Source organism: Artibeus jamaicensis, unplaced genomic scaffold (genome assembly GCF_021234435.1).
Source record: "Artibeus jamaicensis isolate MK-2021 breed Jamaican fruit bat unplaced genomic scaffold, CSHL_Jam_final contig_469, whole genome shotgun sequence".
NCBI lineage: Eukaryota > Metazoa > Chordata > Mammalia > Chiroptera > Phyllostomidae > Artibeus > Artibeus jamaicensis.
The window spans coordinates 686,317-705,731 of record NW_026521847.1 but is presented as its reverse complement, the minus strand read 5'-3'; the positions used below and the strand labels follow the sequence as shown (position 1 = coordinate 705,731).

General features: G+C 44.7%; 1 protein-coding gene, 1 non-coding gene and 1 pseudogene across 3 annotated transcripts; 2 read left to right on the top strand and 1 right to left on the bottom strand.

Moving 5' to 3' along the window:
- The first annotated feature begins 4,491 nt into the window (after nucleotides 1–4,491).
- On the top strand, nucleotides 4,492–4,623 carry LOC119053767 (small nucleolar RNA SNORA51). Its single transcript, XR_005083366.2, has one exon. It is a non-coding gene; the product is annotated as a small nucleolar RNA SNORA51 (small nucleolar RNA).
- A 65-nt stretch (nucleotides 4,624–4,688) lies between these two features.
- Nucleotides 4,689–8,248, bottom strand: LOC119053723 (patr class I histocompatibility antigen, A-126 alpha chain-like). 2 transcript variants are annotated; one of them, XM_037151389.2, is made up of 8 exons: nucleotides 8,130–8,248; nucleotides 7,618–7,902; nucleotides 7,098–7,373; nucleotides 6,004–6,279; nucleotides 5,812–5,922; nucleotides 5,346–5,378; nucleotides 5,160–5,207; nucleotides 4,689–5,006 (listed from the first exon to the last, which is right to left on the bottom strand). In XM_037151389.2, the coding sequence occupies exons 1-8, from the start codon at nucleotides 8,197–8,199 to the stop codon at nucleotides 5,002–5,004; spliced, it is 1,104 nt and encodes a 367-aa protein (XP_037007284.2). In that variant the 5' UTR covers nucleotides 8,200–8,248; the 3' UTR covers nucleotides 4,689–5,001. The 2 variants fall into 2 exon arrangements, with proteins under 2 accessions (XP_037007284.2, XP_037007285.2); XM_037151390.2 differs by lacking the exon at nucleotides 5,160–5,207.
- Nucleotides 8,249–14,316: 6,068 nt separating this feature from the next.
- Nucleotides 14,317–14,795, top strand: LOC128627787 (protein FAM136A-like; annotated as a pseudogene).
- The last annotated feature ends 4,620 nt before the right edge of the window (nucleotides 14,796–19,415 follow it).

Sequence of the window (19,415 nt, the reverse complement as noted above, 5' to 3'; positions counted from 1 at the left end):
AGGACAGAGGCACAAACCTACCTTGAAGCCGTGTGAACTGGATGTGCTGAATGGGACGCAGCCAGTATATGATGGAGCTGCGGGGACAGTGCAGACACCATCTCTGCACCATGGCTCATGCGCAGCAGCTGCCGAGCGTAAGGCAAAGTCTCTGAGCAACTCTCAGGATGACTAGTGGGACTTCATCTAGGCAGTGGCTAACTTGCTATTGGACATTAATTGAAATTATTCCTATGACCAAAGGACACAAAATAATCTTGGAAACCTGAGAAACACAGGATGTCTTGGAAAATGTTGGACAAACACTTGAATGTGCAGGACAACTCCCAGAAGAGTTCCATAAAAAAAGTGGAAATGGTTTATACAGGATCATGAACCCAGGGGAGTGAATGCAGGGGGGATATACTCAGGAGCAAGAAGCCTCTTCTCCCCTGGGACTGACTTTGGAACAGCGTGAGAAGCTCCTGGATCCTATTGTCACTTGGACAGTGTCCTATAAACATTGTCAACTGACTGACAAAAAGCTGCTTGGTTTATAAATGGCAGTTGCAAGGTAAATGGACAATATACTGTTTAGAAAGCTGCTGCTCTGACCAAGGAAGTTAAAAACGGCCCAGGCCAGTGAGCTTAAGTGCATACCATTTTCCTAGCAGCAATGGAAGAATTGAACAAAGATAAAAGTCCTTGTGGTTTGGCTTTTGCCAGTTCACAGGTATTGGCCATGTGGTTGGGCAGAACAGCAGTAGAAACCTGGCCTTTTAAAACAACACCCACATGTGCACTGTCCTCTTGAAATCACTATTGGAACGTGAGGGTGTGTTAAACGCAGTTCATGTCAATGCCCATCACTATAATACGCTCCAGGTTTGGAAGGCGATCAGAAATAATAAGTGAACATCCTGCTGTCCTCACTTGAGCTGGCCACCTGGCTTCACAAGATGGGCCAAGTCTAGACATATTAACCTTGCAACCTCCAAGGCACAAAATACGAAAATAATTGTTCTGTCTGCCAGTGAAAGAGAGACTGCAGATGTCTGGGGGGGCAGATGCCATGATGGGAAGACCTTGAACATGGCTGGCAAGTCAGACTAATGCTGGTAAATTCAGGGTGGCAGCTAGAAATGGGTCTTGACAGGAATAGACACTGACTGTGGCCTCGCCTTGGCTTATCCAGTGTCCATACAAATGCTCAAAAGCTGTATAAGGACCCAAACAGCAGACACTGCACCAAGTTAGATGGCTGAGTTACATTGCTTCAAACCAGAAAACATCCTTTGCAGGCCATAATGATTTGATATGGACAGAGAGGTGTCCTCAAAGTAACAGTTTGGTGGAAAACTGGCTTGGGCCATGGAAATGTTGGTTGTCTAAACAGTGTCCCAGGGCTGGGGAGGCAGTGGGCTGCTGATATTCCTGCATGAATGTAGGTTCACGGTCACCTGAGAGGGGGTACAAGGGTGCCCTCACTGGGCAGTTTCCTCTTTCTCCCCTGGTGGATCTGGGGTGGAAAGATGCAGATATGACTACACAATTCATCCCAGGTGGGGAGGACATTGGAATGACTACAGCTCACCTTCCCTTCCTCCCTTTCTTCCTTCCCCCAACTCTGTAGCCTCAGTAGGGGGTACAACTCCCAAGGCCATAAACAGGGATGGTTCCTGAGCAAGAATGTAATTGTGTTGTTCACCTTGTGGCCAATTCCCAAGGGGCTGACAGTGATCACAACTGTATCCCTGGTGGCCAGATGCCTACTTGTCCTGCTCTGGGGACCCTCCTCTCTGCATAGGAGTGGACTGAGGGGAAGGCATGTGCTAAACGGGCCCTGCTGCTGGTGGTCTAGACCAGGTCAGCAGCCAAAGCTCATGTCCCTTCCAAGGGTGGAAAGTGTAGCACACATGGGGAGGAGGAAAAATAGCTGCAGGTAAGGGAATGAATGAATCAGGAAATCCCAACATTACATCATCACCTCAAAGGGGTGTGAGCAAGACATGATGTCTCTTAGTTCAATTATAGCAGGTGCTGGAAAGGATATAGTCATATGTAGCTGAGATCTTTTGAACCCTGACAAGATCAAATTGAGCCTACAGACCTGAGGGGCCAGGCCCTGGGAGGTATTTTCATGCAAGAGGAGGAGGGACTGGACTACTTTTAATGACTCAGTGGGACTCCAGGGATGTGCCAGCATCTGTAAACCATTAGAATACTTTTATTACAAAGAATCTATGGTCAAAGACCTGTGGTGTAACACAAAATCTTTGTCCCTGGTTCCTGAAACCCTTGGAACCTCCTGAGTGACAAGGATGCTAATGAGATGGCACTTGGCCAAGGGTCCTGGACGGTTTCAGGATGAAGGCTGGTCACCAGAAAGGCTACGCTTGTCCATCAGGTTGGAACTTTCAGCCTCACTTCCAACCTCTAGGGAGAGAATCTGGAGTTCTATTTCAATTGCCAATGGCAAATCATTTAATTAGTCGCAGGTACCTAGTGAAACTTCAATAAAGAATTCTTAATGTGGTTCAGAGAGCTTCTTAAGTAGTGAACACATGCACATGCTGGAATGGAAGGGGGTGACGTTCCAACTTTATGGTGACAGAGGCTCCTGCACTAAGACCCATCCCTACGTCATCCCATGTTCCTCTTCATCTGGCTGCTCACTCGTATCATTTATAATAAACTATAATAGTAAACACAGCATTTTTCTGAGTTGAGTTGTTCTACCAAATTATTAGACTTGTGCAGTGGGTTGGCGGGGAGATCCCCAACTTAGGAGCCAAATCAGACAGAAGTGCAGGTAACATGTTACCTAAAACTGTAACTTGCATGTTACGTGAGGACAATCTTGTAGGGTGGAGCCCTGACCTTGTGGGTTCCAGGCAGTAGCAGAATTCTGACTGCAGGACACCCAGCGGGTGTTAAGAGGATCAGAGAACTGGTTTGGTGAAGGAAAACATCCCTCACCATTCCACAAAGTAAAACTTACAGTAAGTGAAAAACCCTCTACTCCATTGCATGCCAGAGCACAAGATCAGCAAATATAAGCATTGATGGCCTGTCCTCGGGTCCAATACCAGCTGATCTTGGTTCAGACTTTCAGTGGAACTCCGTCAAAACTAGGAAACAAGAAAGGGGTTTTGGTTTTTGGGTTTTAGTCCTTTGCAACAGTCCAATGAAAAGTGACCATTATTAGAGATTGTCTCCCCAGAAATATTTGTGTACAAGGAAATATAAATATGAACATTACAAGACATCAGCCCTGGCTGATGTGACTCAGTGGACAGAGTGCAGGCCTGTAAACCAAAAGGTCGCTGGTTCGATTCCCAGTCAGGACACATGTCTGGGTTGCAAGCCAGGCTCCTAGTTGGGGGGCACATGAGAAGCAACTATACACTGATGTATCTCTCTCTCTTTCTCTTTCTCTTCCCACCTAAAAATAAATAAAAATCTTTTTAAGACATCAGTGCACACACACATCCACTGAAGTCTTCCAGACTTTGGTATTCTAACCCACTAAGAGACAAAGGCAGGGAGAAGACGTTCTGAATAGTCATTTCACCATCCCACATGCCACCCGCTTATCTGAGAGTATGAACTGGAGTAGAGAAATGCTGGATCCTAGCTAACAAAATCAAGAGAATGAGTACAAACATAGCATTTATTACTCATTGTTCATTGAGCAAAACCTGAGTGCCTGCAAAGTATCAGAAATTTTAGTCTCAGATCTTTACTCCAACAATTGAAATTAGTCTTTTTTTTCCCCATCCCTCACCCCAGCACCTGAACTCCCTCCTACATGTAAAGAATTCCACATATGAAGAGCCTTGGTCGGAGGCAGAGACCATGCCCCTCCATAAAAGAGGGAAACCCATGTCTTCCAACATTCGTGCTTCTAGACACGGCACGAGGCTCCACCAGTCAGGTGACCTCATGCCAGACTCTGACTCAGGATGTGGTGACACAGAGGGGCTGCGACTACACAAAGTACATTTGGCAAGGGTAGCAAGAGTGGCAGTTAAATGTCCAGGTGCGAGAGCAGCAGAGATGACAGTCCTAGCCGCAAGGGCCAGGTCTTGCCTTCAGGGGTCAGTGGGATGAGCAGTGACATCTGTGCCCAGCAGCAGGGAAGTAGTTCCTGTGTGGGACCCAACCCAGGATGGGCTCTGGGCTGTTCCTGGCTGTGTCCTAGAGCCTGTTCCATGGCTTTCCCCAGAACAGCATTAGACCCCAATATTATACATATACTACTTTATATGTAAATGGAAAATTGGCTGTTCCAGTGTTTGCTGTTCCCCAGATGTATTTCTTGGAATACATCTGGGGAACAGTTTCAGAAAGCAAGCATAGATTTTATTATGCTGACACAGCCCACTTCCTAAATCTTCCACCTGACTCTACCCCATGGTAACTCCCAGCATTAATTATATCTCAATAAATTTTTCTTCCTACAAAAAAATGCAAAACACCTTTAAATATGGATTTAAAACCCTTCCTTAGGGACTCCCGGTGCTTACCACAGGCTGTGTTCTTACACCTCCTATACAGAAAGAGAAGGAAGAGTGAACCCACCCCATACACACCTCGGCCCAGGCCCTTTGCCTGCTCTGTGTTGTGAATGGGGGGACATGGGGAAAAAAAAACATCCCCTACCTATGGTCAGCTCTGTCACTGACGATAGTGATTCCCAGTCTGGCTGAGCTCCATCAGCCTTTAATGGCAGAAAGTGAAAAAACAAATTCATATCCAGAGTCTTATTTCGATAAGGGAGTAAGAAGTTGCACCTCAGCAGCGCACTAGGAAGCTCAGACAGGGAGGGGAGGGCAAGCCTTGCCTCTGCTGGAAGGGAAAGTGGCCAGCTTCCCACTTTCTCAGTGATGCTGATGGGAATGCAGACATTCAGATGCTCTTTGCAGAAAGAGAAATGAAATGTCCCTGAAGTCACAAACGGGTTGGCAGCTGTGTTTGTGAAGAACCTTCCATCACTCATTCCCAGACAGGGCAGCTGTCTCATGCTGTAGAAAAAAATAACCATGAACAAATTTAGGTCAGTTGCTTTAAGTGGTGACATTTTCAAATGTCTACCTCATGCTCGAAATGTCCCAGAGAGTCCCCATTACCCAGTTCCGTCCCCTCTGCCCCAACTACTCCCTACATTAGGGCCTCACCTTTACAAGCTGTGAGAGACACATCTGAGCCCTGGTCACTGTCACTGCCTGGGTGGCACAAAACATGACATGGTCAGAGCTCCAGGAGAGGAGGCTAAAGGAGGAACTATTGGGGGAGGGGGAGGTCCCCCATGGGCTCTAGTCTACGCTGACACAGGGTCCCAGGGGTCCCCCCTCCACACTCACTGGCAGCTTGAGCGTAACTCCTTCCTTTTCTACCTGCGGGAAGAAAACATCCTGTGAGACACCAGGGAGGAGGCAGGGCCCTGAGGTCCTACAGGAAGCCCTAGTGCTGGATCCCAGGGGAATTTCTAGAACTCTAACTACAGACAGACGCCAGGCAGGTACGGGAAACCTTTAGAAAGTACATGTGCAGGAATGGGACCGACCACTCTCCTGGAGGTCTGTCCTCAGCAGGGACCGCCCTTCTGACCCGTGACTGCTGGGAACCGGGTCCCCATCACCAGATTCATTAAGATGATAAGTTTGTCTTTCATTTTCACACATGCCTTAGTACATGTTAGCAAATAGGACCCCACACTAGGCAAGTACACATGTGTGAATGGTGCTTCTCATTAATGAAGTTGGACACACTTCTACCTGGGCTTGATATCCCCAGTGGGACAAGAAATCAGACCTCACCCGTCCCTACCTGAGCGCCTCCTCCCCCACATCACAGCTCCAGCCGCCACAGCTCCAAGCTGGACCAGGCCACAGAGGATGCCCACCATGATGATGATGGTGCTGGTCTCAGGAGGAGGCTCTGCAAAGGGACAGCAGGTGAGGGCCCTGCCCCCCAGGTCCTGCCCCAACCCCGAGGAAATCCCCAGAGGCCCCTCCTCACCCCATCGCAGTGTCAGGGGCTCACTCAGCCCCTCGTGCTGCACGTGGCACGTGTATCTCTGCTCCTCCCCGGGAGGCACCACCACGGCCGCCCATGTCTGGAAGGTCCCGTCCCCCGAGGGCCTGGTCTCCACCAGCTCCGTGTCCTGGGTTTGGTCCTCTGAGTCCCGCCGCCAGGTCAGGGAGATGTCCGCAGGGTAGAAGCCCCGCGCCCAGCACCTCAGGGTGGCCTCCCGCTCAGAGGTGGGGTGGCGGGTCACTTGTGTCTTTGGAGGGTCTAAGGAGAAGGGTCAGAAAATTCAGGAATTTTTCATCCATCATGGGCCACTCCAGCAGCACTCATGTGACCATCCTGAGAATGGACATGACAAAACCCAGACACCAGCCTGGACATAAGGCATCTGGGATGATCCCCTAGTGTTTGAAAAGTTCTAGAATCAGAATGACACAGCCCAGGGTAGGAGAGGCAGGCCTCTGAAGGGAAATAATTGAATCCTGGTTCAGACCTTTCTGAAGGCCAAAGGATTAGGAAAATCCAGGGTCATACCTCGGACACAGTGCGCGTGGGGCAGCAAACAAGGTCTAAGAGACAGTTAGTTCTCCATGGGCCCCACAGACACTGCCAGGGTCTAAAGCCCAGGTGGCAAACACAAGGGTCCCAGGCAGAATCCAGACTTCCATCTTATTTTATCCCACCCAGCGCCTTGTTTCTACCCTGAGGCAGCGCCAGGCTCCCTGCCCCTAGTTAAGGAGCAGTTACATTTATACAGTCCTAAAATTACATTCAGCCCTTTGAAGGCAACCTCAAGGCTGATGTAGTGCCCCACACTCCTCACCCCTAAAAATGAGTTTGACACCCCTGGTCCAAGGTATGTGCTGATCAGTTATTTCAGGGATGATCTCCCCCTCCATCTCCAGAGACTGTACTGTACCCCTAACTGTCCCTGAGAGAAGGGTGGGAGTCACTCTCTGGTACTGGATCTTCAGTCTCCCCACCCACAGGAGGGCCTTATTCTAGTATGATCCCATTTCCTCTCTCCTCTTAGTAGATGCCCAGCCCGAGGGGAGAGGAGAGTGGCCCTCTGCCCCACGTACCTGAACGCTGCAGACTCTCCTTCCCTTTTTCTAAGTATCTGCTGAGCCACTTTATGCACTCGCTCTTCAAGTAGTTGCTCTGGACCTCCGCCTCATCCACATCCTCATATTTGCTCAGGGAGATCTGAGCCCACACGTTGGCCGCGGTCCAAGAGCTCAGGTCGTCGTTCAAAGCGATATAGTCGGCGCCATCGTACGCAAACTGGTCATAACCGCGGAGGAAGCTGCCGTCTGACCCCATTTCGCAGCCGTAGGTCCACTGGAAGGTATGAGGCTCTGGCCCCGCCCCCCCAGGTCAGTCCCACAGACTTGGCCCCGCCCCGAGGCCAACCCCGCAGCTGCCCTCGCCCTGGGGGTCAAACCTAAACTGAAAATGAAACCCGTCAAAGTGCCCCGGGCTTCTCCCGGGTCGGGGCCGGGCAAGTCCCGCAGCCTCGGGATAAAGCTCGGGGCGATCCCGGCCTGTACACGGGGGCGATGGGGATAGGGGTTGTTCCCGGACCCGGGCCCTCGCGCTCACCGTCCTCGCTGTGGTTGTAGAGAGAGCGCAGTTTCTTCAGGTTCACTCGGAAATTCTGTGCGGTTTCCTTAACATTCCCCGTCTCTACGTCCCAATACTGCGGGTCCTCCTGCTCCACCCACCGCCCTTCCATCCACGGCGCCCGGGGCTCCATCCTCGGGTTCGCGGCGTCGCTGTCGAACCGCACGAACTGCTCGTCGTTCACGTAGCCAACAGCGACGAAGCGGGTCTCCCGGAGGTCGGGCCGGGACATGAGAGTGTAGAAATATCTCAGGGTGTGGGGACCTGGGGGCGGGGAAGGGCTGAGACCAGTGACCCTTCTCCCGGTCCCCGGCCGAGAAACCCTGGGGTCTGCCGTAGAAGGTCAGGGTCGGGGTCGAGACGGGGCGTGGCCCCGAAGGGGGAGCTGGGTGGGGTCAGGTATCTGGGCTGGGGATACTGGAAACGCACCCGCCTCCGGGTCCCCTCCCTCCTCCCCCGCAGAGGCCCTTCCCTCCCGACCCCGCACTCACCAGCCCAGGTCCGGGTCAGTGCCAGGGCCTCGAAAAGCAGCAGGACGAATGGGGACCTCACGGCCCGCATCCTCGAGCTCTGGGGCTTCTCCGGTTCTGGTGGATCCGCGGAAGCCGGGTAACGTGACGGCGGTGGCGCTGATTGGCTTCTCTGGAAACCAGACACCATTCTGAGTGACTGTTGCGGCAACGTCAGGAGTATCCAGGAAGGAGGACGCCGCACAGGTTGTGAGACAGAGAAGTGAAACTGCCGAGAGCTGGGTACTGCCCAACACTGAGCTTCCCCTCCCAGACTCGTCCGGGAGGGCGAGACCTGGAGGGCCAGGCTTGGGGACCTGGGTCTTTGCCCTGACTCCTCCTCCTGTCCGGGAGTCTTTATCGCACTGTGTCCGGGAGTTGTGCCCTAGGGTCTGTCTGAGAAAGCCAGCCGGAGAAACGCTAGGTTGGATTCAGCCCCCTTTTCTTCTCTTCCTGGTGGTCGTTGGCGCCACTTGCAACGCCAACAGGAATCCCTTTTTCGGGTGCTGGTGAAGGAAACTTGATTCCGTGCAAAAACAGCTCAGCTGTGACCAGTCTCCTCAAACCACTCAATGCTGGTTTGCTGGTTTCTGCTGTATTGAAATTCATCCCGGAAGACTCAGTCTTTTTTTTTTTTTTTTTTTTTAAATCTTCACCCGAGGACAGTTTTTCATTGTGCAGAGAGGAAGGGAGGAAGAGAGAAATGTCGACTGGTTGCCTTCTCTTACACACCCCAAATGGGGATCCAATATGCAACCTAAGTATGTGCCCTGAAACAGAGGACTGTGAGGATGCTCCAATCAACTGAGCCACACCGGCCAAAGGGAGACTCAAAGCTCAGGGGAAGTGGCTCATTTGGACAGAAGTCCCTGCTCCTTGACCCAGACGACTGTTTCCTCAACATGCAAATGAAGACTCCAAACACTGCAAGTTGATTTGTCCAAAAGTCGCTGTCCTGATTGGTCTGAATAGAGCCACTGCTGTTGGGTTAAAGATAAGTGCAGAGGCTGGCTATTCAAACAGGCCTCTACCTGAAATGATGTTTGCTTGAGAGGCCCCTAGGTAAAAATGGCTGCTAGGCTCTGTTCTGGGGTCTGTTTTGTTTTTGTTTAATTTTAGCCCAGTTAACTATCAGGAGCCCATCTCAGTAGGCGTCTTCTTTCTGAGGGCTCACAATACCAAATGCAGAAAACATCCTGCTAGGCTCTGTAAATAAGTTTATTAAAGATTTGTAAATCGACATATTTAAATCTGAGAGTTCCACTGCTTTTGAATCTCTACCTCCACTTCTTTTTTCCTCGCTTTCTGCTTCTCCAGCCATTCTGTCTCTCACCCCTCAGGCCTTTTCTCCCCTTTGTCTCCATCACCTTCTCTCCATTGTCATTAGTGTCAACCCCTCACCTGCCATCTATGGAGATTCTTCCCACAAGGAATGGTGATCCTGCTGAGGAATCAGGATGTGTCATTTCTTATAAAACTCCAGTGTCTCCCATGTCACTCATATAAAGCCTCTAGAATGAAAGACAAGTGAGCATAGGGGCTTTGGGCTGTCTAGGTCAAAGTCATATCCCAGCACCTGAAGCTGTTCCTGGTACATTCTAGGTATTAAATTAATTATTGTTGAATGAATGAAAGATGGCTTGCATTAAAATTTAATTACGTTGCATAAAAGTCATAAAATTAAATTAAAAAATCTTTGGAAATATTTTATTACATATAACTACTATACATGTTGCTCCATGAATTTATTCCACTGGGAAAAAATGCTGTGTGTTTGTTACACAGTTGAGCCTATATATTAGTTTTCTGTTACCATATAAAAATCACCACAACTTAGTGGCTGAAAAAAAAAAACAGTTATTTGCTCACAGTTACTTAGTGAGAAACCCAGCATGGTGTGGAAGGGTTCTCTGGTCAGGGTGACACAAAGCTGTGTCTTCATCCTGAGTTCAGTGTCCTTTAAACTTATGTAGAGATTGTTAGCAGAATTTAGTTTTTCCACTTGTAGGTGTGAGGTCCCTGTTTGAGGGAGGGCTATTCCCAAGACCTAGTGCCCACCAGCAGTCTCTTTCCCATGAAGCCCTTTGTTTTTAAAGCCCTCACTGGACAAAATATCACATTGAGTTACTCTCAGCCTTGGAATTTTTTTGTTTAGGAGGAACCCCAATCATGATTCACCTGTTTAGGACAGTCCCACCCAGGGTAGCGTTTCAGAGTGTTTGACCTTGTCTTGAGGTCAACTGATTCGAGACCTTAGTTATAGCTGCAAAATCCCTTACAAGCAGTACCTACATTAGTGTTTGACTTAATAATTGGGGAAGATGAATAACCAGAGTGATTATTACAGACCATCATAGAATCAACCTTGTACAACCTATTCTTCCTTTAGAGTTTATTTGAGTCATGGTTAAAAATTGAAGTTAAAGAAATAGATTGTTATGAATGATCATTAAAAATGCATCCTGCCTATTAACCATGGAAATTCTTTTTCTTTATCTTTTTTAAAATTTATTTATTTATTTATCTTTAGAAGGGAAGGGAAGGAGAGAAGGAGAGAAATATCAATGTATGGTTGCTTCTGGTGCATCCCCTGCTAGGAACTGGCCTGCAACCCAGGCATGTGCCCTGACAGGGTATCGAACCGCGATCTTTTGGTTCGCAGGCTTGTGCTCAATCCACTGAGCTACACCAGCCAGGTAACCATGGAAATTCTTAAATCTTAAAATCAAATGACATGTTTAATATCTTATAATTAATTTAAAGGAAATGAAAACTAAAGTACAATAATTCATCCTTTCTTTGGACAGTATTATGTATTGTAGCATAACAAATGACCAAAACTTAGCAGGTCACAACAACAAAATATTTGTGATCTTCCAGGGCCAAGAATCCCAGAGAGGTTTACCTAAGTGCTTCTAGATCAGGGCCTCTCTCAAGGTTGCAGTCAAGTTGTCAGTCAGGGCTATACCTTAGAAGGCTGACTGGGCTGGAGAACTTGCATGAAACATGGCCCGCCCATGTAGCTATTGGAAGAGGCTTGATTTCCTTCCTGGATAGTCCCAGGAGACCTCAGTTCCTAACCATGTGGACATTTCCACAAGGCATTAAATGACTAGGTAGCTTCTTCCCCAAGAGTAAGTGATCAAAGAGAGAGCAACCAAGATAGAAGCTGCAATGAATCTTGTGTCCTAGACTGTCATACACCATTACATCAGCCTTACTCATCAGTTAGAAGTGAGTAAGTCCAGCCTACTCTCAAGAGGAGAAAATTACTCCATCTCTGAAAGGAAAGTGTATCAAAGAATTTGCATATATATAAAACCCCAAATTAGTCCTGGCTATTGCGGCTTAGTGGATTGAGTGCCAGTCTGCAAACCAAAGGGTTGCCAGTTTGATTCCCAGTCAGGGCACATACCTGGGTTGTGGGCCAGGTCTCCAGTAGGGGGTGCATGAGGGGCAACTACACCTTGATGTTTCTCTCCCTCTCCCCTCCCTTCCGCTCTGTCTAAAAATACATAATCCACAAAATTACAATTAAATATTGTTTCTGGATTTTGTAAATCAAATGCTTCTTTTATCTGATTATTTTTCTTTAGTGCATTAAATTTCACTTTTGAAAGTAATGCTTGAAAGTTTGAAACAAAACAAAAGACCCACCTCAGAACTAAAGATACACACAGGCTGAAAGTAAAGGGATGGAAAAAGATATGTTATGCATGCAGAAGCAAAAACAAAGCAATACTTATATGAGATAAAAGTAGACTTTAAAACAGGAACTATAATAAGAGACAAAGGAGGACATTACATAATGATAAAGGGTAATGATAAAGGGATAAATCCAACAAGATTGTAAACATTTATATACTTAACATAGGAACACCTAAATATATAAAGCAGATCTTGATGAACAGGGAGAGATCAACAGTAAAACAATTGTAATAGGGCACTTTAACACCCTATTGACATCAATGGATAAATTTTCCAGACAGAAAATCAAGGACATAGCAGCCTTAAATGACACACTAGACCACATAGATTTCATTGATATTTTCAGAGCATCTTACCCTAAAGTAGCAGAATATACTTCCTTTTGGTGCAGATGGAACATTTTCTAAAATAGACCACATGTTAAGACAGAAAATATTAGTCTCAATAAGTTTTAAAAGATTGAAATCATATCGAGCATCTCTGATCACAACTGTATGAAATTGGAAATCAATGACAAAAAAATGAAAAAAACACAAACAAATGGAGGCTAAATAACTTCTTACTAAACAATGAATGGGTTAACAATGAGATCAAGGAAGAAATCAAAAGATACCTCGAAAAAACAAAATTGAAAACACCAGAATACAAAATCTATGGCTCAAAACACAAGCAGTCTTTTCTTTTTTTGATAAAGATTTTATTTATTTTTAGAGAGAGGGGAAGGGAAGAAGAAAGAGAGGAAGAGAAACATCAATGTGTGGTTGCCTCTTGCACGCCCCATCCTGGGGGCCTGGCCTGCAACACAGGCATGTGCCCTGACTGGGAATCAAACTGGCAACCCTTTGGTTTGTAGACTGGTACTCAATCCACTGAGCCACACCAGCCAGGGCAAAAACAGTCTTAAGAGGGAAATTTATAACATTGCAGGTCTACCTCAAAACACAAGAAAAATCTGAAATAAACAATCTAATTTTACACCCAGAGGAACTAGAAAAAAAAACAGGAAGCCCTTCTATGAAGGAAGAAAATAATAAAGATCACAACAGAAACAGAGTTTTAAAATTTTTTTAAAAGATCAATGAAATCAAGAGATGGTTCTTTATAAATATAAACAAAATTGATAAGCATTTAAACAGTCACATCAAGAAAAAAAACCAAATGAACAAAAACCGAAATAAAAGAGAAGTAACAATTGAACCACAGAAACACAAAGCATTATGAGAAAATATTATGGCTCTGGCCAGTGTGGCTCAGTTGGTTTGAGTGTCATCCTGTAACCAAAAGTTTGCACAGGTTCAATTCCTAGTCAGGGCACGTACCTAATTTGTGGATTTGTGTTGTAGACCGCTCTGCCTGATTTTAAGAATTATATCTCTACCCCTTGTGGCTAAGGGCGAGAGACAACCTTTGGAATGCCAGCTGCAGGAGACAAAGCCTGTCTCTAGTAGCAAATGCTGCCTCAGTTCCTCTCCCTGCCCCCAAAGCTTGGTCAGAAGTCAATGACAGGTAAGACCCCTCACAGCGGGGGGGGGGGGCAACCTAAGCCAGACTCGATCACTTGGGAGGCCTTCATGGAAGGACTCGGGGGGCTGCAACAAAGAGCAATGGACTCTTGCCCCCCAGCTTTGACATAGCCCAAGTCCCCATGTTTTCTGGGAGAAGTGCCTCCTGACTCTAATCCCCTTAAGCCTGAATACCTGTTGGGAAGAGGTGTAGCTCCTTGCCTTGCTAGAGCATGCCCTGGGGAAAAATATGGCATCACAAAGACTTGTTGATAAACCTGTGAAATCTGCTCTACTAAGGTGCTTTCATTATCATATGATAAGGGTCGGAGAGGAAATGAGTATGTCTCCCAAAGTTTCTGCAACTCTCTTCCTGACACACACTGACTCAGACTCTGAAGCCCTCAGATCTCTTTGAAGTGTTATCTACTGTTTGATCCTTGCCGCCCTGTATTCCTGTGTATTACAACCCAATAAAAGGCTATGGAAGAGGGTGCTCAGGGCCTTTTTCTCCTCGGAGAAACTGGCCACTGCTGGCCTTTGTCTCCTCTGAGAAACTGGCCACAGCCCACCCCTCCATTACCCAAACAGATCTCTTCATGTCTCGGCCATATTTACTCATTCACACGTGTCTGTGGCACCAGGGGGACTCGCAAAAGAAGTCACCCCCACAGGTTTGACTCCTGTTCTGGGCGTGTGTGAGAGGCAACCAATCAATGCATGGTTGACAGTTCTTTCCCTCTTTTCCTTTCTCTAAAAAGGCAATGAAAATTGTCTTTGGTGAGGATAAAACAATATGTACATTATGAACAACCATATGCCAAAAATTGGAAAATCTGGAAGAAATGGATAAATTCCTAGAAACATGCAATTTTCCAAAACTGAACCAAGAAAACACAGAAAATCTGAACAAACTGATTACAATTAATGAAATCAAAGCAGTAATCAAAACACTTCTAATGGGTGGGCAGCAGTGTGGTACAGTGCAGCATGAAGTCACTGTGGTGGATCTGCAGCAGCTCTGGTGCAGAAGGCAGTTGACTCCATGGTGAAAGGTCTGGAGAGAGAAGCATCTGAAAGATGCAGGTCCTCATGTTCCCATACAGCACCAACTATTGTGAGGATAAACATCAGTGCAGCAGGAGCACCAATGCTTTGAATGACTCCACATACCTCTGGCTGGAGACCAGTCCCTGGTAACCAGCGAGTTGGAGAAGTTCCAGGACCATCTGGCCTGATGCACCATGCATTGCAATGACAAAGCCAAAGAATCAATAGATGTGAGGAGTAAATAGGTTCAGGTGAGTGGCAGCTGGAGAGTTGGGTGACAAAGTGTGTGGATGACCACATGAACCTCATTCCAGCTGTGACCAAGAAGATGAAGAAGTCCCTCCTTCATTCAGAAATAGAAGTCTTTGTGATTGGCCATTGGGACTGAAGGCAAGAATCTACTTTTTTTTTTAATGTGAATTTTTGTTTTTTAAGAAAAGTTTATGAATGAAGAAATTGAGGATGGTAGCCAGTTTAAGGCATGTGTCACTTGCCTTTCAAAACTGGTTCCTATATGTTTTAAGCCTAGAAAATGAAATGAAACAAGAAAACGGTGCTAAGATTTGGGTCAGAGAGGTTTAAAGAGCCTAAATCTTATGTGGCAAGTGCTTATTTTGAAAATAGGCATCTTCCTCAATCCAAGCCAGAGTCCTGTGTGGTACCAATAGGCTAACAGGTTCATCTAACCTGCCAATGACCTGATAGAATGTGAAGAAGGATTTTTCTGCTTGTTGCCAATCTCCTGCTTACCAGAAGCATCACCACACCACTTTCTATAACCTGCAAAACAAAGTTCATGAGGTCACTAATTTAGAAGAGGAAAATGTTTCTGGGTATTTGTTTTGCTTGGTTTTGTTTTATATACAAGGACTTGAAGTTGATTTAAGGTGTAGAGTTGGGAAGAGGTAATTTGAGTAAGAACTTTGAAAGGTTCTTTTGGATATTCATTCATGGCCATGAAGATGTGGGTGTGCATTTCTTAAAACTCTCACACATTACATCTTTCATCCTGAAGACCACCAAAACACATGACGGGAGATGTTACACCGGGAGGGGAAGTAGACCTTCCCTCTCGTGCTGTAATGGGCCCTGAAGCTGTCTGCAGCAGAGTAACAAAACAACCTTGCTGTGGCTCTCTCCCTTGAAGGGACATGAGGGTTCGATTGTGTTATATATCAATATCCAGGGATAAACAGTGAAAGAGGAATTGTAACTTGCATAATTGAGAGAGTTAATTTCTCATAATTGAGAAAGTACCAGATTTGGAAAAAACCTACTTTTCAGGAATGAAACCTAAACCTAGCATTGCTCACTTAGCCCCCTGAAATAACAGAGCCCTACTGAGATAATCCGTTGGCAACAGGAAGATCAAAAGAGAAAAAGTGAGCAATTTGGGTGAGCTGTGGCTCCTTTAGCCCAAAAGGGGGGGCAGCCCCCCATTAGTAAACCCCATGTTGCCAGGTGCCTTGGCAACATGCAATGTTCCTGTCCCAGCTGTGGCTCCTTACCATCTAGATAAGGACATTGTTGTCCTTTTACCAACGTATTATTTGAAATAATAATATAGCCTGTCTGTTTGCTATTTCAGGGCTCTGATATATTTTCCTAGTGGTCAGGTTTTAAAACTAAATAAAGTTTAAATTTTTTCTCAAAAACAAAACAAACAAACAAAAATTCCCAACAAACAAAATTCCCAGAGCAGATGGCTTCACAGGTGAATTTACTGAATATTCAAAGAAATAACACCTATTCTTCTCAAACTATTTCAAAAAGTTCAAGAGGAGGGAAGAGTCACACACTCAATTTCTGAGGCCAACATTATGCTAATTCCAAAAGCAGATAAAGTCACTACAAGAAAAGAAAATTGTAGGCCAATATCTCTTATGAACATAGATATAAAAATTCTCAACAAAATGTTAGCATACCAAATTCATCAATACATTAAAGTATCATACATCATGATAAAGTGGAATTTTTTTCCTGGGATGCAAGTTTTGTACAATATCTGCAAACTATCATAATATGCCACATAAACAAAATGAAGCATAAAAATTATGTGATTATATCAGTAGATGCAGAAAAAGCATTTGAAAAAAATCCAGTTCCCATTTATGATAAAAACTCACATCAAAGTGGGAATAGAAGGAAGATATCTTAATGTAATAAAGGCCATATATAACAAACCTACAGCCAACATCATACTCAACAAGGAAAAACTAAAAATGTTTCCCTTAAGATCAGAAACAAGACAGGATATCCATTTTTACCACTCTTATTCAAGATAGTACTGGAAATCCAAACCACAACAATCAGACAAGAAGGAAAAATAAAAGACATTTAAATTCAAAACAAAGAAATAAAACTATCATTATTTGCAGATGACATGACATCATTTATCTACTTTTTCTTTTTCTTTCTCTCACTTTATTTTTAATTTCTTTTTTTAGCATAATCAATAAAATATACGTAAAATTACTCTTCGGATGATATTCACCTAATTAAAGAAGGAATTCAAAACATTTTTAAAATAAGATAGGATTTAGGGTACTGAAATGACATTACAAATATTTGGCTTTTTAAAATATATTAGAATAAAGCAATATTTTCTTAAATTTCTCTTTGAACGTAATACTATACACTTCTCATCTCTTACTTCATTCCAACTTCTTTATTCTTTTTTAATTTATAATGTAAATTTTATTTTCTCTCTTGGCATTGCTCCAATTCCCTATTCTTACTAGTGCTCCTACCTCTACCTTTTCAAAATAATTTTTCCTTCAGATAGTCATCTCATACTCATTTCTCCTTTCTTATAATAGTCTTAATCTCTTTATACCCTTATTAATACTGGTTCATTTGCTGTTGATAGTGGGATTGTGGGAGGGAGTTATTTTTGCATGTGCAGGTTTGTTTCCTGGGCTTTGTGGTTTTGTTCTGGTAGCACCTGCACAACAGCATACAAGACGTGGTGGGTGGAGTGACCCTCAGTCAGCCAGCTGGAGGGAAGGATCAACCCCAACCAAAGAACAAACTGACAACAATTAAAACCTAATTACATCCAGAGAGCCAAGATAAATGGCATAAAACACATCACAAGAACATCAAGTTCTGGAGATCAAGGAGAATGCCCTACTGAATCTCACTGGTCTCCTACCATAAAAGTTCACACCACAAAGACAGGGAGTCACAGCAGATCAATTTGAGAAGCAGAAAGAAACAAGAAGAGTCTCCCCTAAAATGGGGAGACAAAGAAACAACCCTGAATCAAAAGGAAAGGAGGAATCCACCAAAAGAGTGTTAATGAAATAGAGACAAGTAAACTATCAGACACTGTGTTCAAAACAGTGGTGTTAAGGAAGCTCAATGAGCTCAGTGAGAATTACAAAGAACAACAGGGAAGCTACAAGACACTTACTGTGAACTACATCAGCACGAAAAAAGACATAGAAAATATCAATAAGAGCCAGGAGGAAATGAAGAACACAATTTCTGAATTGAAGGACACAGTAGAAGAAATTAAAAGCAGGCTAGATGAAGGAGAGCATAGAATCAGTGAACTGGAGGACAAGCTAGAAAAAAAATTCCCAGAAGGAGCAAGAAAAGAAAAAAAAAGAGTCAAAGAGAATGAAGAGGGGTTAGAGGGCTGCAGGATAACATAAAACATGATAATATCCATATAATAGGAATACCAGAAGGAGAAGAAGGGATAGAAAACCTGTGTGAAAAAGTAATAACAGAAAAATTATCTAATGTGATGAGAGAAAAAGTCACACAAAAACAGAAAGCACAGAGGATCCCAATCAGAGGAGCCCAAAGAGGCCCACTCTAAAACACATCGTAATTAAAATGGCAAAATTCAATGACAAACAGAGAATCTTAAAGGCAGAAACAGGAAGTAACATACAAGAGAGCTTGATAAGGCTAGCAACTGATTTCTCAACAGAAACACTACAAGTCAGGAAATGGCAAGACATATTTCAAGGAATGAAAAACAAAGGCCTGCATCCGAGGCTACTCTATCCAGCAAGGCTCTCAATTAAAATGAAAGGTGAAATAAGGAGTTTCCCAGACAAAAGAAGCCTCAAAGAATATACCTCCACCAAACCAGCTCTGCAAGAGATGCTAAAGGGGCTGCTTTAAGAACATGAAGAAAAAGAGTAACAGAGAGAGGAACACAGGTACAAAGGGGAGAAATGTCAATGAACAAGTACTTACCAATAATAACCTTAAATGTAAATGAATTAAATGTTCCAGTCAAAAGACATAGGGTAGGTGAGTGGATAAGAAAATATGACCTGCACATATGCTGTCTACAAGAGACCCACCTCAGAACAAAAGACCTATGCAGCCTGAAAGTGAAGGATTGGGGAAAAAAATATTCCAAGGAAATGGACAGGATAAAAAGGCAAGGTAGCAATGCATATCAGACAAAATAGATTTCAAAACAAAGGCCACAAAAAGAGACACAGATAGACACTTCATAATACTCAAGGATATAATCCATCAAAAAGACATAAATATTGTAAACATATATGCACCCAACATAGGAGCACTCAAATATATAAAGAAAACCCACCCTGGCTGGTGTAGCTCAGTGAATTGAGTGCAGGCCTGGGAACCAAAGGATCACGGTTCAATTCACAGTCAGGGCACATGCCTGGGTTGCAGGCCAGTTCCTGCCAGGGGATGACACACCAGAGCCAACCACAGATTGATATTTCTCTCCCTCTCTCCTTCCCTTCCCCTCTATAGATAAATAAATAAAATCTTTTTTAAAAATCCTGGGGGATTTAAAGAAAAACATAGACAACAATAAACTTATAGTAGGGGATTTTAAAACCCCACTGTCAATAGTGGATAGATCCACTGGATCTATCCAATGGATAGATCTAACCAATGGATAGATCTTACAAACAAAGAATCAACAAGGATATTGTGGCATTGAATGATATACTAGATTAAATGGACTTCATTGATAAATACAGAACGTTTCATGCCAAAGAAGCAA

Bases quoted from the DNA above. Each gene is read 5' to 3' on its own strand.
- LOC119053723 (XM_037151389.2), bottom strand. From the start codon at position 8,199: ATGCGGGCCGTGAGGTCCCCATTCGTCCTGCTGCTTTTCGAGGCCCTG. The intron at 7,374-7,617 runs GTGAGCGCGAGG...GGGCGGGGCCAG, and splicing joins CTACAACCACAGCGAGGACG to AGCCTCATACCTTCCAGTGG. The intron at 6,280-7,097 runs GTACGTGGGGCA...CCTTCTCCTTAG, and splicing joins GGAGAGTCTGCAGCGTTCAG to ACCCTCCAAAGACACAAGTG.